The sequence below is a fragment of the Bombyx mori genome, chromosome 6, assembly GCF_030269925.1.
Source record: "Bombyx mori chromosome 6, ASM3026992v2".
NCBI classification, from domain to species: domain Eukaryota; kingdom Metazoa; phylum Arthropoda; class Insecta; order Lepidoptera; family Bombycidae; genus Bombyx; species Bombyx mori.
The window spans coordinates 12,844,778-12,870,962 of NC_085112.1; the positions used below are offsets into that span (position 1 = coordinate 12,844,778).

The following is a 26,185-nucleotide window of genomic DNA, read 5'->3' on the forward strand; positions in this document are numbered from 1 at the left end:
AATAGAAAATTCCTTGACTGGTATCCTGAGAAATGATGCAGAAGTCGTTACTCACACACATCTTGCACAAGTCTGCGGGTAGCCCGTGAAAGTATGCTTTGTCGTATCTTAGTTTGCTGTCAAAATTATGCCAGTCTATTGCCTTTCGACTTACGTACTCTGAGCGAGACACCCGTAACCACGGTTCAATGTATCAAAACCAGATATATTGGCTCGTCGATTCAACCACGACCAGTCTTTATAACCAAATTCCGTCTACCCAATTTGATAATATGAATCAATAAATTCACAATATCAATAGTGAAATAATTCTGGTAAAATATGGGACGTTAACCGATGATATATCTTCGCTAATGAGATTAAAGGATTGTACACGGAATACAAGGGTCGTGTGTTACGTGCTTGGAAACATAATATGTCTTGAGGTAAAAGAAGGAATCTTCATTGATAATTCAGTTTCGAAAAACGTGGGAATTACAGTTGTACCTCAACATATGAGCTTAATTCGTTCCGTAACCTTGTTCGTATGTCAAATTGCTCGTATCTCAAATCAATTTTCACCATCTGAAATTATTTGAAATGCCATTAATCCGGTCCAAAGTCTCCAAAAAAACACCTCAGTCGTTTCTGTTAAGTACTTTTGAATAAGTCATATGTATTTGCAAGAAGAAAAAAAGATTTATAAATAACAAATACATATAATGATATTATGTTTTTTTACTGTTATTTTTTATCTATAATATGTATGTAAAGAAAAACTTTTATATAGATATTGTATAAAAACATATTTAAAAAAAGTGAAGTGAACCTATCAGCTTCTTCGGATCCATGGCTATAAAAATTAATGTGATAACGTTTTGTACAACAAGCCAAAAACGCGAACCCAACTTATGAAAAAAGAGGGAAACAAGCACACAAACTGAAGTTTAGTCTGAGGTTATTGCACATTAGACCACCTATTAGACCAAGGGCGCATATTGTGGTCGTGTACCCGTGTGCAGCAGTGTAGTTTGCGATTCCTCGTATCTCAAATCTTCCTCTCATTTCAAAGCGAAATATCTCGGCGGTTTATATCTCAAAGCACTCACTAGAGCACTCGTATATCGAACTACCACTGTATGTTTGTTTGGAAATTTCAAAAAAGATCTATTGAATTACGGATACCGGATAGCAAAGGACAGGATAGCATTATGCTATTACAATTGAGATTTCGACATCACATCTCAAAGTCGTCAATGATGGCTATGTTTATAATTGTTTTTTATAAGTAGTTTTACACGAGATGCTCTGTGAATTGGATTGGGTGGTCATATCGACGCCATTATAAAAAAAAACAAATGCATAGATTCATTTCAATAATTTAAATTTTGTTTTTTTTCAGAAACCGCTTTTAATATACATGATTAAATATTTACAAAAGCAGTCGCTTTCATCTACATATTAATACGTGAAGCAAAAATTTTGTATCCCTTTTTACGAAAATTGCGCGGACGTAGGAGAATGAAATTTTCCACACTTATAGAGAATATAGAGAAGAAGTGCACAATGCTAATATTTTTTTTAAATAATGTATAAAAGATACATAAAATCAATAAAGAAAACATTACACACACTACATACCATGTATTTGACGCACACACGCATGCATACTATTTATTGTCAAACTTTTGTTCTTGACGTCTGTTGTCAAATTGAGAATAGAATATGGTTTGTCTTTGTTAATATTTTTTATAGTGTAGTCTTGGCGAAATTTGTGATTATAGAAGTATAAATAAAATACAATCATAATAGTGTACAAACTTACAATTCCAATTAATTATAGTCGAATTTCGACTACTGCGGGACCTCTAGTTTTAATAATTACACAATATTGTAAAATTGTAACAGCGCTGAGCCAAATGTATATACTGGTAGAGAGGCACTTCTGTCATCATTCGTATTCGATGGAACTGAGTTCATTGCAATAAAAGTCAATAAGACCTTTTGAGTAATAGTGCTACGTCGGTTAGAGTGATGCCATCTATCGCCGAATAGTCGAACGAATATCGAAGGATCTAGTAGCATCTAGGACGATCGAGAAGTACAACGCCGTCTATTGTCACATAGCGGAAACACACAATACTAGACTTGTGTGGAGTATTCTCGATAATTCTAGGGATATCGTATCCACTATAAAAGCGTTGCAGAGATGGCTCGCAGTCAGTTAGTAATCGGAACTACTTGAAGCGAAACAGTGAACTGATCACCTGAAGTGAATCGAGAATTTTAAAGTGTTTTAAGTGCTCTAAGTGCTAAAACAGTTTTTATATTGTACTTTGGTGGAAAATTTATTTATCCCGAACCCCGGCGCGTAACAATAATTATTGAAACTCTCAATAAATAAATTACACAATAATAGGGTAAACCGATTATGTCCACGTAGCGCCTTTTCATACTGACGTCACGGCGTCTACCCTAATTTTTTTTATTGCTTTGGTGGGTGGACGAGCTCACACCCACCTTGAGATATAAGTTCTAAGGTCTCAGTATAGTTACAACGGTTACCCCACCCTTCAAACCGAAACGCATTACTGCTTCAAAGCCGAAATAGGCGGGGTGGTGGTACCTACCCGTGCGGACTCACAAGAGGTCCTACCACCAGTTTTTTTATATTAATCAAAACAACAACTTATCATTTAAATAGCAATGAAAACAATGCCATAATATTACGTAAGTCATTTTCTACGACATAATTTATATAATTAATTTCAATTCGATTTTATAATGCTACTCCAGAATTACCTAGATTGGAAGCACAATTCGCTGAGTACACAAAATACAGACAGTTCCCGAAAATTTTAAAACAATTAAACATAGTTGTGAAAATATTTCCATTGACATTTATATTTGTATAGTCGACGGTTTTAACTCGTGAAAATATTTCATCTCATGATTTCATTTATCATTAGCGTGTTTAACAGCTTTCAAATTAGTTATAGGTATTCGAATATGTATCTCGGAATTTTTATTCGAATTTCACTCTTATCAACTGTAGCAAGATAGATTAAAATCGCTTGCAGGATTTATTAACAGCTTTCAAATTAGTTATAGGTATTCGAATATGTATCTCGGATTTTTTATTCGAATTTCACTCTTATTAACTGTAGCAAGATAGATTAAAATCGCTTGCAGGATTTAATCGAAAACTTATAGCCGGAAAAGACGGAAATTCAACGCTGATCTAAAATAAGGCAACACTGAAAACTCGTAGCTCGTTCTGTTGAATAAATACAAACAAACAAATTTTTAAAAGCATTTTTAGAAAGCGCTTGCTATATTTTCAATTTTGTTGTACATTGCGCCTGTAACATACATTGCTAATTTTCAAATGTCAAGTTTTTTTTTATTTCTGTACACGGACAAAGGAGCTCCCTGTATTAATTGGTCGCCGGAGAAGATAGACATCACATAAATTCCATCATATTCAAACCTGATATCTTAGGTTTAATTTTATTGTTCACTAGCTAACCCGGCAGACTTCGTAACGCCTCAATCGATAAGTAAAAGACCTAAGCTTTTGTATAAAATAAATTTAAAACAAACAAAAAGAATCCGTCCGACGGGAGACACATCAAAGGAAAAATAAAATTGTTATATTTATTTAATACCGAGCATTTTCATATTTATCTACCTTTTAAACCTTCTCTGGACTTCCACAAATAATTCTCGAGTTTTAGCGAGACTAACACCCTGAAAACCGAAACGTATGAGGATAGTATCTAATCACACCCCTATTATAATTAATTGGCTGTCGCATCCAACAAATTGGTATTTGATTAAACTGAGGTAAAACACATTCGTCATTCGATATCAAACAGTACCAGTCCCAAGTCAACTGAAATACCAAATTTTTCTTTTTTAATAATCAGTTTGTTTAGGAAAAGGGTCCGAATTCGTGCAAAAAATGTTTACGAAACAGAAAATTAGTTGGGTGACGATATTTATGGAGCCGGAATTTAGCCCTCCGGCTTTTCACAAAATATTATCATGGTAATTCACACGATGTCCTTATTTCAACATTGCGCAATTTTTTTTTTCTCTTCTGTTTATTCACGACTCATTATGGGTCATTAACTTGAAACAATCCATACGGCTTAGAAGGTTTTGAAAGAAAGTGTATTGTGGGATACATGTACATGCCATTAGAAAACCTGGCTGAGCATTTGCTCGCCCACTTGTCCTGGTGAAACTGGAAAGGCCGTCGGGACCAGTAATCTTTCAATCATGAAATAGTAATAATAATAATAAATTAATAAGTTTATTTACAATTTTAGGAAACATTATAATGCACTACTTGCTTATTATGATTAATAAATATAAAATAATCAACCCGTCTTAAGTGCTTCTAATAATATTCTACTAGTGATGTATTTTATTAATCTATTAACCACAAATTTAATTTAAATGTCAATCTTTTAGATAACTTTTTCAAAACGATGATATTCGTACAGACTCCTATCAAAATTCTGCCTTTTGCGGTTTGCGAAAAATAAATATGAATTTACTATTCGTTGAGGAGTATTTTTTGGTTCAAACGATATTAAGGTCGACTAGAGGCCGTACCGGAATATCAATATTTACCGGCCAATGAAGAAAAATATGGGACTAACCTAACCAAGCGTAATGTGTTTCGCGTTCCACTTTCAAAGACCAAATACTGGAAGAGATGCTTCAAAAATATTTGTTCAAAATAAAAGCTAAATGATTTTTAATTTTAAAATAAATTTAGCTCGAATACTAAATTCTTGTGTTGTAAATGAGACATGAAAAGTTTTGTTTCTGGTATTTTGGTGCTTCAACGAGGCAATCATGAGAATGTAAAAGTAACCCTGCTATATAACACGGTTCTACAGACAAGAAAAGAAAAATTCCCCAAAACCCTCTTATAACTGGTGGTAGGACCTCTTGTGAGTCCGCACGTGTAGGTATACTGTAACTATACTTGTAACTATACTGAGACCTTAGAACTTATATCTCAAAGTGGGTGGTGCATTTACGTTGTAAATGTCTATGGGCTCCAGTAACCATTTAACACCAGGTGGGCTGTGAGTTCGTCCATCCATCTAAGCAATAAAGACAGCGGCTTGGCTCTGCTCCTGGCATTGCTGAAGTCCATGGGCGACGGTAACCACTTACCATCAGGTGGGCTGTGAGCTCGTCCATCCATCTAAGGAATAAAAAAAAATGTATCTGCTGTGTTATAGGAGAATCACCTACATAATTTATAATTACCTCTGGATAGATCGTTCCTTTTTCAGAAAAGGCTTAGACAATAAAACGTAACGCTGAAGTATTATAAGCTGCAGAAGGTATTTTGTGCTAAAAACATCCAGTAAGATAGGAAATCATATTTATAGTTGATGTTTTCCTTCTTATAAATATAATTTATCTTGGCGTTCCGATCAAATTCATTGCGATGTTGGAGTATTGGAATTATTAGTCTAACTCTTAGGTACTCTCATAACTGTTCTTAGTTAAAATTTCCTAAGTGTAGTGTATATGGGACGGTGGGATGGATGTAATGTGCTCTGCGTCAACCCTGTCCCGCCGTTTCAATAGCCCCGACTGGGCTCTGGCCCGGTCCGAGGTAGGGCGCCGGTTGTGAGCGGCAGGAGTTTTTAGTGAGGTTCAACTCCCACATACCCCACCTGCCGCGCGGGTGGGGATCCGGCGATTTTCTCCTGTGGAAAAAAAAAAAGTGTAGTGTATATAGATAGAAAACTCTTTATTGCTCTGTTTAATTTAAGGTGTATCTACTAAATTTACTTTTATCCAAAAATCGAATCAAGTCAAGTCAAATACAAGTTTTTACGCTGTAATATACTGGGTATATTAATTTTCCGAGGTCAACCCCTTATAATGATTGGACTAATAATATTAAATGAAGGAATAAAGTCGTGAATATTAGGTGAAGGTATGAATAGTTATATACGTGTAATTTGGTAAAATTAGGTTACCAAAGTCATGTGTGACTTTGGTAACCTAATTTTTCCTTTAAAATAAACGGACTTTTTTGGGGAAAGTCGTAGAGATTTATCTTTTTATTGTACGAGGTGAGTGAATGTCGTCTTAATTGACAGTAAGAGGGAGAGGTGTCTCTTTTTGGCGTATTTCGGTTCATACGTGAGCTTCTAGACATGTATCAAATAATGTTCGTCTTTGTCACCGATTATAATATAATTAACCGTCGGCATTCATCAATATAAAACATGTAACACAACATTTTGTATCCATTGAAGTTGATTTAAATGGCTGAAAAATGCTCCACGTTCAACAACATACAGTAACAAAATATAATATTTTCTCCAGCGTTGAAAACCATACAAGAATAAGACCTTTCACAAAATACCAAGTATGCATCGCAGGGGTCAGTTTTGACCGGAAATCGTAGCCAAACCTCACAGTCGTTATTGAATTGTAAATAAACCATAAAGCTAATAAGTTTTTGTTTACAATTTCACGCGGGCCAATTATATGACGTCAATTTGGGACGATAGGTCTTGGATAGACAATTTAGGATCGATTCATCAGTCAATTAACATCGATTTGTGATAGGATAGTAGCTAAAGAAACCCAGGGTCGTGCGTTTTTTGCATAAAATGTGTTTTGCAAACAATGATCACTATAGTGAAAAATAAGTTTCAAAACAGTTCACTATCAATTAATATCTCTTCAAGTCCACAATAAAGTGTAATTTTCAATTCTAAGTCAAGGGGCTGGTTAACAAGTGTAAAACTTATTTCAGACGACACCTTAGACAATATATCCCGTCTCCAAAGACAATATTGAAAAACAATCCCTATTTCTTATTATATAAAAAAAGGTTTTCTCAGTTTACATGATAGAATGTCTTAAATATTATATTATAGGACCTTTAGCAGTCAGTTTGTAGGTCGACCCACGTCACTTGAAATTTGCGGGACAAAGGTATTGATAGCGAAAACGTATGGCGTTTTCTCACTGATTGTCAAAAATCATATTTTGATCGATTAAAATGTGGCTATGACGCGTTTTAAGCGATGAGCTATGGCTTTTTAATTCACGTAGCTCTGGCGAGTTTCAATGTTTTCAATATCGACAACTTAATTCCCATCCAAATAAATAAAATTTTTAATAAAAAGCAAGAATAGAAAAAATATAATTTTGAGGTTTCAGTGGTTGTAGACGAATTTCTATCACTTATTAATATCATTACGCACTTTCCCATTTACTTTGGGTCCAGTAACCCAGAGTGGGACATGGCACCTTGCCAGTTGTTGACTCGAAGTCTACGCAGATAGCAATGCATGAAGCGTTATCTATAGTTGAGTTCAAACGAGAAACCAGCTTAAAATTTACGATCACTTTTAAATATTAAAATGAATCGTTAACAAACCTATAAAAGTCAGATTACCTTTGCGACTTGTCGCATTACCTAACAAGCATGTAACAACTGACCAAAAAACAAAATATGTAGGTATTCTTAAATTCGTAAAAATGCATAATCGACTGAAACGCGCAGTGAATAAATGTCACTAATTTAAATTACTCACATTCAATGGTCAAGATAGTCCCACTATCGTTGGTCGTATACTTAATAGAAACCGAAATATTACATGAAAAATTACGTCCAGGCCAAATAACATTTTTTTTAAGTGATTTTATGACCTGGTAACTAAGATCTTAAAGTAATGTCTTATTTTAATTTATATTCATAATTTTTATGAAAAATGATAATATGACTCCATGAAATGAAATGAAAATGAATAATTTGAGACGTTAATCAACTGGGATGAAATTAAATGAAATGAAAAGAGATGATATGGGATGAAATTAAATGAAATGAAAAAAGATGATATGGGATGAAATATAATCTCAGTAAAATGGTGGTCATTTACTAAGATTTTTTCAGTTGACTTTTTGGATGATCCCGAGAAGTTACGTCCAGCGGCTTTGTTTCATTTTCCCACATTTGTGCACTTTCACAGATATTAAACAGTTAATAAACCACCGTTATTACACATTTAAACCTGAAGAAACACTAAATAGACAAAATAAAACAAATCACACAACTTCACTCCTCGCGTTCCCGCCAAAAAGTCCTAAATAGCATTAATAAAAATATCACATCCTACCCACAATTGAACTCTTATAATAGATCAACCAGACGAATGACACGGCTGTTACATAAAATCCAATAACGTTCGGTCTGCATTCCGATATGGTATCACAAATTACCCGTTTTCTCGAATATACATTGATAATACAATAATAAATTACAAATCGAATACGCGAAGGTAGAAGTCAAACAAATAGAAACCCTCATAGAAACATAACCATTTTTAGATGATATTATGATCGCTACCCTGTCTGTCGGTATCCACGCGAAAAAGCGCGAAAGTGAAAAGACCATCATGATAACCAACCACTCTATTGCTCAAAACCGAAAATAGAAGTTTTACCGATATCTATTTCAACAATTTCTTCGTGAAGGAGCTCTCGGGAAAATCATCCACTTCCGTTTACCATTGCATTTGTGACATGCTGTGCGATTTGAATTATTTTGTTATATACATTTCGGCCAGTTCCGAAATATCTTGCGTAATCGAATTTCATATACTCTTTGTAATTTTAAATCAGGAGAAGCGTCTTTATTATTTGCTACATGATTTTATGAGCTACATTCCTATTGACCTATTTATCTATCCATGTAACTGAATCGTTCAATGTAGTTTTTTAATCAACTTGAAGACTTCCAACTCCCTTGAAAATTTGCCCAAATCAAGGACCAGTTGTATTTAAATGACTCTATTTGTTTAATTTGATTGGATTGACTTCCACGGTGAAGGAATAACATCGTGTAATAAAAATCAAACCCGCAAAATTATAATTTGCGTAATCACTGGTGGTAGGACCTCATGGGAGTCCGCACGGGTAGGTACCACCGCCCCGCCTATTTCCGCCGTGAAGCAGTAATGCGTTTCGGTTTGAAGGGTGGGGCAGCCGTTGTGACTATACTGAGACCTTAGAACTTACATCTCATGGTGGGTGGCGCATTTACGTTGTAGATGTCTATGGGCTCCAGTAACCACTTAACACCAGGTGGGCTGTGAGCTCGTCCACACATCTAAGCAATAAAAAAAAAAATTTCAATATCAAGTAATGTTCATGTCTAATATACGTGTTTAATATATAATATAAATACATTATATCATCCTTAGGAAGACGGCAATTATTCTTTATAGACTTTAAGAAGGTACTAACTGTCGTTATGTTTGTGGAAGAAAAACATAGTGTAAAAACGAAAAACGACAATTTAATATCAAGCGAATTTGAAAATAGGAAAACAAATTAATCATCGTCGGCATGAGCCTATCGACGTCCACTGCAGGAAAGAGGGCTCGTCCTAAGGTTGCCACAATGACCGGGTTTGCACAGCCCGCATTCAGCGAATTGCTATTATTTTTCGACACCACACGGCCTAAACAAGTGAATATCTACATATACTAATATTATAAAGAGGAAAGATTTGTTTGTTTTTGTATTGAATAGGCTCTGAAACTACTGAATTTGAAGTCGTCGTGGTCTAACGGATAAGATGTCCGGTGCATTCGCGTTGAGCGCGATGCACCAGTGTTCGAATCCCGCAGGCGGGTACCAATTTTTCTAATGAAATACGTACTCAACAAATGTTCACGATTGACTTCCACGGTGAAGGAATAACATCGTGTAATAAAAGTGAAACCCGCAAAATTATAATTTGCGTATTTACTGTAGGACCTGTTGTGAGTCCGCGCGGGTAGGTACCACCGCCCTGTCTATTTCTGCCGTGAAGCAGTAATGCGTTTCGGTTTGAAGGGTGGGGCAGCCGTTGTAACTATACTGAGACCTTACAACTTATATCTCAAGGTGGGTGGCGCATTTACGTTGTAGATGTCTATGGGCTCCAGTAACCACTTAACACCAGGTGGGCTGTGAGCTCGTCCACACATCTAAGCAATAAAAAAAAAAAATCGATTTGAAAAATTCTTTCACTGTTTGGAAGCTACACCAGTCTCGAGTGACATAAGCTATAATCTTTTTTGAAAAAAATTAGGAATCTTTACTAAAACTCCAGTAATGTAAAGGTGTAAAAAAATTACCTAAAATATTCTTTACATCGCCTGCCTTGCGAAAACTATTGATGATAGAATAAAATAATGTACTATGACTTTGTAGAATACATTATTTTTTACAAAAAGTGTCGCGACAGCATATATAGCTAACTTTTATAGTTATGCCACAATAAGTGTTCTTTTATTTAAAAAAATAAGAGAACGTCAAATATCGTTGAAATTTTTGTAAAAAAAACCCGAACGGAGCCAGAGCGGAGCCGGAGCGAGCCGCTAGTTATTAATAATTTACCAGTAAAAATCATCTAATACCTCTAATAATAAGTGTGTGCTTATATGTACACAGAGAAACACTCTCTGAACAACAATGGTAGTCGATTTTGGGTCAATCGCTATTTGTCCTAGCGTGACATTCAGTCACGTAATGTATTATTCATCACATGTGTATGCTTGACTAAGTCAACCTAGCGCTAGTCCAACATTATTGTATTAAATTACGTGTGCTATTTTTACTAACTTAAATTCTTAGTTCTTTCTACGGACACAGAATCGAATCTGGACGATGGCCTTTTCAAAATAATTGTCATTTCCACAAAGCTTTGAGTTCGCAAGAAAACAAATAGCATAAGAATCATTATTGATAAAATTTCACAAATTAAACAAAGCAAATGTATTGCAATAAAATTCCTGTCGTCAATCTCAAATCCAATGAGAAATAATAATCTGGTGATAGATTTATCTGGTGAAAGAACTAGAGTAAGTAGTGATTCGCTTAGGATATTACATAACATCCGCAGTATTGACCTCTGAGCATCGAATGATTTGTCGTGTTATTCGTGGAATATTTTATTGAAGCACTGAAGCTTATTAAATATGTAGTACGAATGTAGTTACGAATTCTACATGTATTCCACGGGGGCCGAAAACGGAAAATTTCTCAACATCACAACACTATTCTCCTGATGATAATCCAATTCTATGTTTAGAAGAAGCTATATACTGTCTGCGGGTGGTGTGTTAATATCTGACTTCAGTTTGCATTTTAGACTTTTTTAATACACTTTTATTAGCTTCAGACGTATGTATGTAACGGAATCTTTGAACATGATTTTGACCCCCTTCAAAACGTCGGATTAACTCGAAATTTGGCATACTTATTAAGGACCGATGACAATTCAATATTTAAAAAAAATATTGAAAATTTTAAATTCAACTAAAAAATGAAAAATAAATAATTGTTTAAAAAAACTAGGAAATTAATTTTAATAAATTTGAATTAAAAATAGTGTAAGAAAAAATGATTTTATTGTAAAAAAGCGTGGGGTGCTTTTCAGGATATTATCAAAATAACCCTTCTACTCATATCTGTTCATAAAATATTTATAACTACTGATACATGCACCCCACGATTTTTGGAGTTTACTCCTTTAGAATCGATTTACATATATAGGCCCGGGGTATGAAAATTATGGGGACCAAAATCGTACTAGCATGTCACACGAAATGCGTTATGCGCCTGATTGCGCATGTCACACGAAATGCGTCATCGCAGGTGACGCCGGGCTGCTGCGCCGGCAGTCCGCCACAAAGCCTCGTACTGATCGCGCGTTTCTCTCATTATTGTATTTTCATATATTTGTTAGTCGTTTGTTTTGTGTCTCGTTAATTTGTTAATAATCTGTAGTGTATCGTGTTGTCGTAATATAGAACTATTTCTCGTATTGTTTCGTTTAATTTTTTATATCCAGTAAACTCCAGTCGTGCGTCGGAGCGGACACACACACTTTTTTTTTACAATAAAATCATTTTTTCTTACACTATTTTTAATTCAAATTTATTAAAAATAATTTTTTATTTTTTAGTTGGATTTTCTATAAAAGCGTATTTTTTTTTGTTTTTTTAAACCATTATTTATTTACTATTAAGTAGTAAAGCGCTTTTTGAAAAACCCGCATCGATAGGTAAATCATGATTGTAGCTTCAAAGGGACAGCATTATTTAATATAATTCTTACTTCAACTGCATCTCTCAGGGTGAGTGGAGGCAATCACGTTCCGGCTGTTCTAATTACTAACACCATGAGATTACACACCTTTCTGCTCAACGAATAAAGTAGATATTTCGATAACACGTTACACGGTAGATATCGACATTCAAATTCTAATATGCATATGGATTCCATCGACCATTTAATAGCAAGGCGACTTACAACTATTTTGATACTCAAATACGACTGTTCACTTGAAAAGACATCAGATATGCCGTAATGACTAAAATGATAGTTTAAAAAGAATAAGAGTACATTCAAGGGAATTTTAATTCAACAATGATAAACTAAGAGGTCTCTTTATGATATAATATGTCTTCTACTATGTCCAGTTTAAGATATATTTCATATTGAAAGTTGACAAAACCTTCTTGCATATTAAAACGTATGATTAGATTTCTTGTTCTTGCCCTTAACTTACATTATGTGTCATTACATTAGGGACTTCTGTTGCTACTTCTTTCTGAGTTTCTGTTCACTTTATCCGTTTTTCATTATACGATTTGGATTTTTAAAAGAGAAAAGTATCACATTTTATTCGTACGTAGTCAAACGTAAACTAATCCGATCAAATAATTCTAAAATGGATCATAAAATTTATGAGTTCGTTTGCCAATATCGTCGTAATGTTTGAGCTCGGATATACCACGGAGGTTTTCTAATGCCTTTGTAAGAATCAAAATTAATCTCTTATCATAAATTGGACGACAATCGACGATAAAATAGTATATTTTGTTGTTGTAATTTAGTAGAATTCGTATTTTTTTAATTTTTTTTTTTAGAATTAAGTGGTTACTAGAGCCCATAGACATCCACGACGTAAATGCGCCACCCACATTGAGATATAAGTTATATGGTCTCAAGTATAGTTCCAACGGCTGCCCCACCCTTCAAACCGAAAAGCATTACTGTTTCACGGCGGAAATAGGCAGGGTGGTGGCACCCACCCGCGCGGACTCACAAGAGTTCCTACCACCAGTAATTACGCAAATTATAATTTTGCGGGCTTCATTTTTATTACACGATGTTATTCTTTCACCGTGGAAGTCAATCGTGAACATTTGTCGAGTACGTATTTCATTAGAAAAATAGTTAGTAAGTTAATAAGTAGGTAGTTAGTTACCAGATCTCTTACCACAACCAGGTCTACGATACGCCCTACAATCCGTAATTACGAAAATTTATATATCTCTTTGTGAGTTTGTATTACATCTATCACTTCTTCATCGTGGAAGTCATTTGTGAATACAAAATGACAATTCTTTGCAAGCTTTGAAAGCTAGTTTAATATCATCACTTCATACAACAACTGTACAGTGTGCTTAGTGCGAGATTTTTAACGTTTTCGATAGAGTAAAAATTAACTCAAAATGGTATAGAGTTGAATTGATTTACTGGTGTTAGGACCTCTTGTGAGTCCGCGCGGGTGGGTACCACCACCCTGCCTATTTCTGCCGTGAAGCAGTAATGCGTTTCGGTTTGAAGGGTGGGGCAGCCGTTGTAACTATACTTGAGACCTTAGAACTTATATCTCAAGGTGGGTGGCGCATTTACGTTGTGGATGTCTATGGGCTCCAGTAACCACTTTACACCAGGTGGGCTGAGAGCTCGACCTCCCATCTAGGCAATAAAAAAAAAAAGATTGCCTACGTTTGCCGCTAGGGGCGCTGTTCCAACTGCATACAAATTCGAGCGAACTTTTACGCTATCGAGAACGTACAAAAACTCGCACTAAGCACACCGGTGTTCAAATCTTAGAGTCATAATACACTGTGCATACCGGCAGTGAAAATTTCTGTATTTTAGTTCTTAATGTGGTATAGACAAATTCTTTTATTATTATTTTTAAGCTTGTGTTGTGTTTTGTTACAGAGTTTGATGGCGGTGGTGAAGTTTGGTTACACCCTGGTGGCTGTGACCTTACTGCTGATGATATGGGCGTCGTTGTCCCGAGCTATAGAGGTTAGTTTGAATTTAAACGATTTTATCATTTACTGTTGACAGTTGAACGAAATATTTAATCGATACATTCATTAACTTGTTAAGTACTCTCAGATTGAGCAGTTCGGTAATTCGATACTGAACGTCCCTGGCCTAATTGGTATTATACACCCGATGCTCTTATAACTATGACTAGCGGGCAAATAAATCTTGGAAACAGAGAAACTTGTCGTGGTTTTTGAATACGCTTTTATTAGCTTCAGACGTATGTATGTTAGTATGTAACGGAATCTTTGAACATGATTTTGACCTCTTCAAAACGTCGGATTAACTGGAAATTTGGTTTACCTACTTATTAAGGACCGATGACAATTTAATATTAAAAAAAAGTTTAAAGGAAAAAATTGAAAAAAAATTGATATTCAACTAAAAAATTAAAAACAAATAATAGTTTAAATAACTAAAAAATACGCTTTTATAGAAAATCCCACTAAAACATCTTTTTTTTACAATAAAATAAATTTTTCTTACACTATTTTTAATTCAAATTTATTATGATTTATTTTCTATTTTTAAGTGGGATTTTCTATAAAAGCGTATTTAAAACAGTGTGCTGCCCGTAATATTGTATGGACTGCAGACCCCATTAGCATACGCGTTCGCTTCCATAATCAGATCAGAGGCAGAACGTAGGTTGCTCGCTCAGTGTGATTTTGAAGACTCAATTCATAGGCGACCCACTTTTCGACTGTTTGCATCTGAATACGCTTGGTTACATTTATACGCTCGAAGAATTTCATAGTAATTTAAACATTAATATGTACATATAATTAGGGACTTCATTAAAGTTTCGCGTTTACCTTAACGAATTATAGTATTTAGATAATTTTCAGCACTTTTATTTAACGGGTTTTGATATTGTTTTTTTTTTTTGTTTTAATGAGGGCTCCATATTTCGATACTGAAGACTGTGGGTTGGATGACAACTGGACCTCTTTCCTGTCCGTTTTTGGGTGGCGATTTCAAGGATACTTTGCCAATGTGTTGATTTTTGTTAAACCATATACGAGATTCAGTGGATGATCTAAAGCAGCCTTTCCCAATGTGGGCGATAACGCCCCCTTGTGGGCGCTGCAGGCCTAACGGGGGGCGGTAAGAGAGCCAAGAAAAAGGGGGCGTTGCGTAAAGGCTTGAGAGGCGATTTTTAATTTCATCCAGGAGGACTTTCAGACACCGATTAAGCTCTCGCTATAGTGGTTTTTAAGTAGGTGAAAAAATGGGGGCGCTAAAAAAGAATTTATTTTCAAAGTGGGCAGTAGACAAAATGAGTTTGAGAACCACTGATCTAAAGCCATCACCGCTTTTTGTCTGTGCAAAAAATAAAACAACACTCGTCCGAGATCTACATAGTAATTATGCCAAACTTGGTGCCAGATTTTCTCCCCCTACATATTCGCTGGTAGCCTAAGGGGCTATCCCAACTTCGCGCAAACGGGAAAAAGATATTCCTGTGTTCGTTCCCTTAAATTATTTAGCTTCTTTTTATTTGTAGGAACCAGAATGATAAGTTTTCACTAGTGCATTGTATTATGAAGAATAAGAAAGCTGTATATATTTTATTTATGACAATATTATATTGTTTCAGTGTCCTTAAAATTTTAAATGTTTGTTTGTTTGTAACTATATATGTTATTAGCATAAGGAAATCTATATTTAGCAAGTTAATTTTTTTTTCAATTACCTGAATACTTCAAAGCAAGTTGCCAGTCGAACTCGTCAATCACAGGATCAATTAAGAATATATTTTTAATTATTTTTTTTATTGTTTTTGTTGCTTAGGTTGGACGAGCTCACAGCCCACCTGGTGTTAAGTGATCACCGGAGCTCATAGACATCTACAACGTAAATGCGCTATCCACCTTGAGGTATAAATTCTAAGATATTATTGTTCCTTTACCGTGGAAGTCAATCGTGGACATTTGTTTGGTACGTATTTCATTAGAAAAATTGGTACCCGCCTGCGGGATTCGAACATACCGTTGCATCGCTAGATACGAATGCGCCAGACGTCTTATACTTTAGGCCACGACGACTTATTTATAGAACTCTGGTTGTATTTAAATAATTAAAGAGTATTTCCTCTCACAGCTTCATGTGGACACGGGACATCCGCCATGCTTGTTCCAAGCACTCTGCACTTGTTCAAAACCAGCTGCAGATCTCGGAATCGTGACCTGCAATCACGTGCCCCTTCTGAGGGTCCCCAGTACCATCAACAACTCCAAGGTGTTCATGCTGCAGCTAACTGGAAACAAGATCCGGGATCTAGAGCCACAGTTCTTTCAAACTACAGGTACGATCTCTGTATATTTCGTTTTAGTTTCTATTAGTAAGAATGTGATGGTGGTAGGACCTCTTGTGAGTTCGCACGGGTAGGTGCCTATTTCTGCCGTGAAGCAGTAATGCGTTGAAGGGTGGGGCCGTTGTAACTATACTGAGACCTTAGAACTTATATCTCAAGGTGGGTTGCGTATTTACGTTGTAGATGTTTATAGGCAGGCTCCAGTAATCATTTAACACCAGGTGGGCTGTGATCTTGTCCACCCATCTAAACAATAAAAAAAAGAGACCTATAGACATTTACTATCTACTTTATTGTTATTTGATGTTATTTAAAAACATAATATAAATAACCTTTTTTGTATGTTAATTAATAATACAACTGCAAATAAAAAATCATAACCTCAAACGATCGTACGAGCGATCTATTTGTTTTATTAGTCAAATCTATTAAAAAGTAGCTAGCTCATTTGTAAGTTCCATCTATATCTATATATATATATATATATAAATGAATTGCTGCTCGTTAGTCTCGCTAAAACTCGAGAACGGCTGGACCGATTTAGCTAATTTTGATCTTGAATTATTTGTGGAAATCCAGAGAAGGTTTAAAAGGTTGATAAATATGAAAATACTCGGAATTAAATAAAAATAACAATTTTGTTTTTCCTTTTATGTGTCCCCCGTCGGACGGATTCCTTTTGTTTATTTTATACAAAAGTTTAGGTATTTTGTTTATCGATTGAGGCACTACGAAGTCTGCCGAGTCAGCTAGTCAAAAATAAAAATTCTTTATTTATCGACGAGTTCATAAGATTAACACAAAAAAAAAAAAACAAAAATAGCGTTCGTTTCTCAGAAACCTTTATCCGGAATCGACAGAACATTACCCCTTTGTCAGTCGTTTAGCGGGTCATCCGAGCTAACCGGAAACAATTAAGCAACAGGTACGCCTAGACTCAGTCAGGCTCGTAGGACAAATCGTCTTCTCACATTAAAACTGTACTAGACGATGACCTGATTTTTTTTTGATAACGCCATCTTGTTGTGTCTTTAAAGCGGTTAGTTGCCCTCAATTAAGAAAAATAGTGTTATTATTCGCCAATAGATGTCGGGAAGAGTTGATTATTGAAAACACGAATAAAACAACATTTTCTGAAAATAAATCGTAGCTAGATCGATTTATCGCCCCCGAAATCCCCTGTGTACTAAATTTTATGAAAATCGTTGGAGCCGTTTCTGAGATTCAGATTATATAGGTATATATAAATATACAAGAATTGCTCGTTTAAAGGTATAAGATAATCTCAAAACTTACTAATTTTACAGGAGAGTGTTTTAAAGGTTTAACATATTGTGATATTTTTTATATTAATCATCTTTGCAACATTATTTTTTTTATTTTTTACCAGTTACATTATCTGTCTATTAAAGTAAGATAAAATTATGAATTAATTTTGTTAATAGTAGTCAAAACATAGGTAAACTAAAAAAAAAACAACTAAAACTAATCTACGCTCTTTTGATAGTATTTATTAGAAAAATACTGATGATACCAAATGATTCCGCGTATTAACTCAATTTCGAATATTTTAGAAAATTGTACACTTTTAATGCGAAAAAAACAAAATGTCCGCAAACGAAATGATTCAATTATGTCGTCGATAAAGAGTTTCCGATAAAGCTATTTGATTACATATCTGTATTTACCATTACCCTTAAATTTATGAAAACAATAGTGATACTGGATCGTTCAATTTCAAGCTTAAAACAATAATTTCTTCTTCCTATTCGTACACTCTTGACAGAGTGGTCATGCATCAGTCGGATCTTGCGATGCTGATGCTCCCGCGATGCGACGCCATGTGGCACGATGTTTCGCAGAGTGAGAACAATCATTTATGTTAATAAAACAATAGTAGGAATGAACAAATTACAATGTACGCCGAATCTCGGATACTTTTTGTTTCAAATACCCGAAGAAACAGCAAAAATGCTACAAAATGATTTATTCATGTTAATATCCAAATTAGTCATTCAGATTTTAATTGAGTCCCCCTAGATTATTTTCCTAGTAGTAAGTACTTCCTAGTAGTAAGTACCGTACAATACAATCGATACATATACGTGAAAATATGGGGTGTCTATAAAGAACGTGGCAGTTTTAAGTTTTGCCTAATTAATTTTTCTATATTTCAGGACTCTACAGATTAGCGATAAACAAGAACCCTTTGGAAAGTATACACGAAGAGGCCTTTTACGGCTTAGATAATACACTGTGGGAGCTCGAGTTACGTGAAGACAAACTGATTGCAGTACCGAGCAGAGCGTTAAGATATCTGCAGAAGTTACGGTTGTTGGACTTATCAGGTAATCATGGAGATTATATTATAAATCGTCAGCTATAAGTAAATAGTGAGGGCATTGTATCTGAATTGATAAAATTTCATACCATAGGTAACGGTAGTCGGTCGTAACTTTTAATTAATTATGGTAGCTTCAAGCTACTGGTGGTAGGACCACTTGTGAGTCCGCACGGGTAGGTACCACCGCCCCGCCTATTTCTGCCGTGAAGCAGTAATGCGTTTCGGTTTGAAGGGTGGGGCAGCCGTTGTAACTATAATTGAAACCTTAGAACGTATATCTCAAGGTGGGTGGCGCATTTACGTTGTAGATGTCTATGGGCTCCAGTAACCACTTAACACCAGGTGGGCTGTGAGCTCGTCCACTCATCTAAGCAATAAATAAAAAAAAGCGATATTTTAGTCCGCTATAAATCAATAGATTTTATGAAACAGTAGAATTCAATTTATCTGTATATTGAAGAATAGTATACAAATAGAAAGGGTGTAATTAAAATACACCAATAGAACATAAACAAATGATTTTCTGTGTAACTGTTTCTTTGTTTGTGGCTTACTGACGGTAGGACCTCTTGTGAGTCCGCACGGGTAGGCACCACCACTCCTTTTATGTCCGCCGTGAAGCAGTAGTGCGTTCCAATTTAAAGGGTAGGGTAACGGTTGTGCTATAGAACTGGGAATTAAAACTCAAATCTCGAGATGGTAGGTGGCAATAATGTCGTAGACGTCTTTAGACTCAGGTAACTACTTAGCAGTAGAGGAGCATGAGCCCATCGCTTAAGGAATTAAATAATCGTTCAAAAACAATTAAGACCTTTTTAATCTTGTTATTGGCATGACTGTCGAATAAAATAAAAAACTTTTTATTATATGAAATACTGCACTCTTATTTCTGTGAGCTGTGATCACGTTTTCTTTATTTCAAATCATTGGAGATAATATCACACAAAACGTATTTATTCTAGAAAATATAGGTATATATTCACCCTTTATCAAATTTAGATTCAAGGACACGACCTTCAGCAATGAAGTATGCGACAAAAAAGAACAACTTAGATATTGGGTATTTGTTTGCCTAGACCCTAAAATTCAAGGCCTAACGATGAGTCTTAATTGAAATGAAAACCAGTTGTCTCACCCCTGAAACAGTGAGGTTCGTGCGGGACACATCTGTTTCGCCCTAATTTATAATCACATTAATGTCTGGCCTTACTTAATGAAGATGATGGTCGTTTCATCACCAATGATGATACATGTTCCACGGTTTGGAACACGAATTAATCGCCTCACTCGATACGAGTTTATTGAGCGTTTCAATAGCAGGGCACATGGGCAACAATAAAAAAATAAGTCATATTTTCAGGCAACGAAATCACGGACATATCAGGCGACAATTGGCGTGGACTAGAGAACACTCTGCAGATATTGATTTTAGCCGACAACTCGATAGCGAACCTACCTTTAGATGCATTTAGTGGACTGCCCTTATTGGAGACACTGGACTTACACGGAAACCACTTGTCTGTTATTGACAGCGGAGTGTTCCGTGATGGAATGAGCAGATTAAATAGGGTAAGTAAGAAAGAATAGTCCATGAAAGAAAAGACTTATGTGACTGCCTGTACAGCCAACAATTATTCTGACTATATCTGCCGGGAAACGGTAATGCATTCCAATACGAAGGCTCAGGGAACAGGTCAATTGAAACTTTGACCTCTTGTCTGAGGAGGGCGTGATTTTGATTTCAACTCCCACTTAATCTGCACGGGTTGCGAAGTTAGATAATGTGGTCCATTCGAAACAGCACCTATTTTTCTTTTTCTATTTTCAAAATCTATCTAAGATATGTTCCCAAGTACATATTAGTTGAACTTTTTTATGAAAAACATTGCGTACTTCAACATTCGGTTCTTTGGGAATAGAAGGATACACAAATAGCATATACCAATAAGTTTATAAGAATTTTCTGCTATAATTTTTATGGTATTTTCAGCTGCTATTAGGAGACAACCAGCTGTCGTACATCCCTTATGAGGAACTGTCACCATTAAGGCAACTGAGGGTCTTGGATTTGTCCAGTAACGTTATAAAACAAGTACCACCGTTACATGATCTAAACGGAATCAAACTTTCTTTGGATCTCTTGAAGTAAGTTTATATTTTTATTTTTTGTTGCATTGTTACCCCAAAAATATCCGTTCACCATGGGGCCTAATTTTTTTTTTTCCCTTCCTATGCTGATAGCCTTGAGAGGCTATTTCAGCTTCACCCCAACATGTAGGTGAGCTCACGGGGATCAAACGGGGTGTGTTGCTAACACTGGCTCTAGCAAGAGCAGTGCTTCGCAAAATCTACCACCGAGTCGGAAAGGCGACCCATTGAGAAGATCCGGCGAGAAACTCAGTGGGCTGTGTCTATGTGTTAATTCACTCGTCGAACACTGCGTCGCAAGCGACGGGTTCGGCGAGGACGGTGACCGGTGCTTGTACTACCTAAAAGCACCGTTAATGGATCGGGAGGATCCGTAATGACGTGCTTAGGGCAACGTCGACTGTTTACCATTCGGTCTACAGGATGAACATCAATTTTCAACATAAATTTTTAACTTTCGTGTGCTTTTAAATAAACTCCCGCAATCGCTTAATGAACGATTAATGGTTCGCAAGTTTGGCTTTAAAGGTTTTTTTATTACCCGTGTAGGCAGACGAATATACGACCCACCTGATGGTGAGTGGTTACCGTCGCCCATGGACTTCAGCAATGCCAGGGACAGAGCCAAACCACCTCCTATCGTTCAATTTTTAGGTTTTATTTTTTGCTCATAAATGCCGGTGCATTCGGTGCGGGCGGATAGTGGACGCAGCACTATGTAAAATCATACAAAGTAAAATAAAATTCATTGCGTGTGGTGCGGCCGGCGCGGTCCAATGGAGGCGTACCTTTAGGACCCTATTAAAAAAAAAAAAAGTTAAGATAATTTTATTTTCAGACTAGACAACAATATGATCCAGGTTCTGTATCCGGGCGCATTCAAATACTTTAACGTATTGAACTCGACGACCCTCGACCGGAATCCAATCGTGACGATAAGAGTGAGTGTCTACTTCAATTTCCCTAAGTCACAATTTAGAATTTAAATGCAACGTTTCATCGAGAAAATAATTCAAACACAAGAAAAAAAGAATTATTCCATCCTCAATTCTGTTAAAATATCGAAAAAAATTTGTGGCTTGCATTTGAGATGCTTTTACGGAGTTAATTAAAAGTCTGTTATTCAAGAGGTCTCCAACAATACGATTCTTGATTTATTATGATTACTGCTGGCTGTTGTGAGGGTAGTTAGTTCAAATCCCACATCGGTAAATATAATCGTGACGAGCGGGTTCGTTTTTTATTATTATCTGGTTTTTAACTAAATTGTATGTTTATGTATAAGCGTAAATAAGTTGGGATATCAGTCTTTGGTTGCCTATAGTACAGAGAATTCAAGATTGATTCCAGGTGAAAATGTGTGACCTTTCTCCTATTATTTATTCAGCTATTATTTAATTTCAGGAAGACGCATTCCGTAACGCGAAAATAAAGTCTCTATCGCTAAGAGACTGCAGTATATCCGACCTGTCTCCAGCAGCATTTGCTGGTTTAGAGAACAGTCTGATTAGCTTGGACTTATCCGAGAACAACTTGACAATGGTGTCCAAATTCATGCTGAATAAACTCGATTCTTTAAGGTTCTTAAACTTGAGAGAAAATAAGGTTTGTACAGTGACGTCATTATTTATGATTTGATTAAAAGTAGCAAGCTTTTTGTTGATAGTTTTTTTTTATCTTTTTCTAATTCTTTCATTAGAGTGTAACAACGGAAGTTGCCTGATTGCCGCAAAACTTCAGTGAATTTAGCAGAGTCACACAGATTACTTTTAAATAGTCTGGCATTATGAATTAATTAGTCTATATAAATCAATAACAAATAACTCTGTAGGATTATTGGAGCACATTGTAATCTTGAATCACAAATCCTAGATCATATTCTCTATCTTGTCTTGGAAAAAATTGAATGTAAGAAAACCCTTTAAAATTAATTAACTTTTTTTTTCAGGTTGACATAAGCTTACTGACCACAAATATGCCGTCGGAGTATCAACAAAGTGCTTTCAACAGTTTCCAATACAGACTTTTTTCGTTAGACGTGAGCGGCGCTAACTCTATAGAAATCAGTCTACAGGATGCTAAGAGGTACTTTTGATAACATTTAATTCCACGATGAAGAACTTTCTTTTGGAACTCTTCTTGTTTATTCTTTGCCCGATTGTTTTATATTTTTCCGTCCATTTACACCAATGGAAAAATCTAGAAGATACTTTTTTAGAGTTCGAGGCCTAATGGGTAAGGCGTTCGGGGTGTCAATATCGATTAATGCGATTATATAAGGTTGTTCTTATGTTTTTAAAGCTTTACGGAATTTAGCTACCACCGTTCTGCTTTTTTTGTCCACTAGTTTGAAGAGTAGGACAGCTTTTGTATACTATAATTGAGGTTTCGATCTCAAACCAAAGATTTCAGTGATCAGTTCCTAGACGTCTAGAAAAAAAGATGCACAAGAGCACTTTCAATAACCATTAAAGTCAAACATATTTATTTTGCAGAATGAGGTCGTTGAGGTCTCTGTCGGTTGGCAAACTGTTACGTCAAAGCATTAAGACTGAAGATTTCCTGGATTTCGGTATGGAGCTAGAAGACTTGAAGTTATTTGGCAGCAATCTCATCAGGATCGAATCGAGCGCCTTCCAATATGTCAGGACCATCAAGACCCTGGATCTCTCGGAGAATAACATAGAGTACATCGACCCGTTCGCTTTTGCCGAGGTAATTTAGCTGTTATAGGAATTTAGATTTTAATCTGTAACCTTAAGCTAGACTTTTGAAGTCGTCATGGCCTAAAGCATAAGACGCCCGGTGCAGCCGTATTAAGCGACGTACCCGTGTTCGAATCCAAGTACCAATGTTTTCTAATGAAATACGTACTTAACAAAATAAATATTCACGAATGACTTCTATGTTGAAGGAATAACATCGTGCAATAATAAAAATCAAACCAACGAAATTATAATTTGCGTAATTACCGGTAGTACGACGTATCGTGAGTCCGCGCGGGTAGGTACCACCGTCCTGCCTATTTCTGCCGTGAAGCAGTAATGCGTTTCGGTTTGAAGGGCGGGGCAGCCGTTGTACTGTTAAAAGTGAGATTTTAAAACTCAGTAGACGATGACCGAGCTTTGCTCGTTTTTTTTTTTGATAAGTGGCTTAACAACGTCCTCTGTTGAAATAGCTTTAGTGTTGTTGTGTCTTTAAAGCAGTTAGTTGAAATTATAAAAATTAGTATTATTATTCGCCAATAGATGTCAGGAAGAGTCATAAAGTTAATTATCGATAAAGTTGATTATTGAAAACACGAATAAAACAACATTTTCTGAAAATAAATCGTAGCTAAATCGATTTATAGCCCCCGAAATCCCCTGTATACTAAATTTTATGAAAACCGTTCGAGCCGTTTCCGAGATTCAGATTATATTATATATATACAAGAACTGCTCGTTTAAAGGTATAAGATGTACCAGGTGGGTTTACGTTGTAGATGTCTATGGGCCAGTGAGCCGTGAGCTCGTCCACACATATCTATATATCTATATATATAAAAATGAATTGCAGTTCGTTAGTCTCGCTAAAACTCGAGAACGGCAGGGGCGATTTGGCTAATTTTGGTCTTGAATTATTCGTGGAAGTCCAGGGAAGGTTTAAAGGGTGAGAAAATATAAAAACGCTCGGAATTATATAAAAATAAACAATTTTGTTTTTCCTTTGATGTGTCCCCTTGATGTGTCTTTTATTTAGAAGTCTGCCGGGTTAGCTAGTGGGCAATAAAAAAAAAATATATTCTGAATTAATTTAATAAACGCCAAGTTGTCTTCGTTCACAGCTGCACAGCCTTATCACATTGAAGATGGCGCGCGGTTTGTCCGATTCGGTCATAATTCTACCGTTCGAGCCGCTGAAGGCGCTGACCGAACTCCAGTACCTGGACATGAGCAACAACAAACTGAAAAACGTGCCGGACACCTCGTTTCATTTCTTGAAGAACTTGAGATCGTTGAACTTAGAAGATAACGCAATAGAACACTTTTCAAAGGGAACTCTACAAGTAAGCACTTGGTACTCGTATTAAACTCGTATTTGAAGTCGTCGTGGCCTAAAGGATAAAGACGTCCGGTGCATTCGTGTTGAGCGATGCACCGGTGTTCGAATCTCAGGCGGGTACCAATTTTTCTAACGAAATACGTATTCAACAAATTATCACGATTGACTTCCACGGTGAAGGAATAATATCGTGTAATAAAAATCAAACCCGCAAAGTTATAATTTGCGTAATTACTGATGTTAGGACCTCTTGTGAATCTGCGCGGGTAGGTGCCACCGCCCTGCCTATTTCTACCGTGAAGCAGTAATGCGTTTCGATTTGAAGGGCGGGCAACCGTTGTAACTATACTTGAGACCTTAGAACTTATATTTCAAGGTGGGTGGCGCATTTACGTCGTAGATGTCTATGAGCTCCAGTAACCAATCAACACCAGGTGGGCTATGAGCTCGTAAAAAAAGGACAATGATATAATCCATAATAAATTTTCAGGCCGATATCCACGGAAAATTGGAGAGCATATGCCTCTCCTTGAACCAGATGAAACAAATAGGGCAACACACATTCGTCGAGCTGAAGGAAATGCAAGAAATCCTCATAGAAGATAACCTCATACAGTACATACAGAGGAGAGCGTTCGCCAGCCTCGATAACTTGAAAATTATCAAGCTCAAAGGGAATCGAATCAACGAAATTTCGGAGGAAGCATTCCAAAACATACCGGCTCTCAAAGAGTATGCATAATTTTTTTACATACCCTCCTCGTTAACTATAATCCTCATACCCCAAAGCGTTACCGTCTTGGGTATTTCTACCGTAAAACAGTGACGTTTAGGTTCGAATTATATTGTTGTAGCCACTTAACAATACGACTAAGACTCTCAGCTCTTCTTAACTTAAGACCACGGTATTAGCTATCTGTTGTAGGTATCTGTTAACTTTGACAACCGCTCAACGCTAGTCAATATTAGTTGTAAATGGTAAAAAAGAAATTACACCGAAACAAAGCAATGAGGTGTTTCGACATTTCGATTATTATTTTTTATTTATAAATCAAAAACATAGAAAAAGATTAAGAACATAACGTCATGTCTTTGAAATTTTATCTCTACAGCTACATGCACAATCGATTTACATTTTTCTTGACGACTCTATTGTTAGACTAAACTTA

General features: G+C 36.0%; 1 protein-coding gene across 4 annotated transcripts in view; it reads left to right on the forward strand.

Moving 5' to 3' along the window:
• The window catches only part of LOC101745125 (chaoptin), a 74,490-nt gene that overhangs the window by 32,973 nt on the left and 15,332 nt on the right, over window positions 1–26,185 (forward strand). For all 4 annotated transcript variants that reach the window (XM_062669152.1, XM_038011574.2, XM_038011573.2 and 1 more), the window contains 11 exons: window positions 14,050–14,139; window positions 16,267–16,471; window positions 18,658–18,828; window positions 20,185–20,393; window positions 20,815–20,969; window positions 21,811–21,913; window positions 22,377–22,577; window positions 22,921–23,057; window positions 23,468–23,687; window positions 24,799–25,020; window positions 25,507–25,748. In XM_062669152.1, coding sequence (XP_062525136.1) covers window positions 14,050–14,139; window positions 16,267–16,471; window positions 18,658–18,828; window positions 20,185–20,393; window positions 20,815–20,969; window positions 21,811–21,913; window positions 22,377–22,577; window positions 22,921–23,057; window positions 23,468–23,687; window positions 24,799–25,020; window positions 25,507–25,748 — 1,955 coding nt within the window. The remainder of the gene's footprint in view (window positions 1–14,049; window positions 14,140–16,266; window positions 16,472–18,657; window positions 18,829–20,184; window positions 20,394–20,814; window positions 20,970–21,810; window positions 21,914–22,376; window positions 22,578–22,920; window positions 23,058–23,467; window positions 23,688–24,798; window positions 25,021–25,506; window positions 25,749–26,185) is intronic.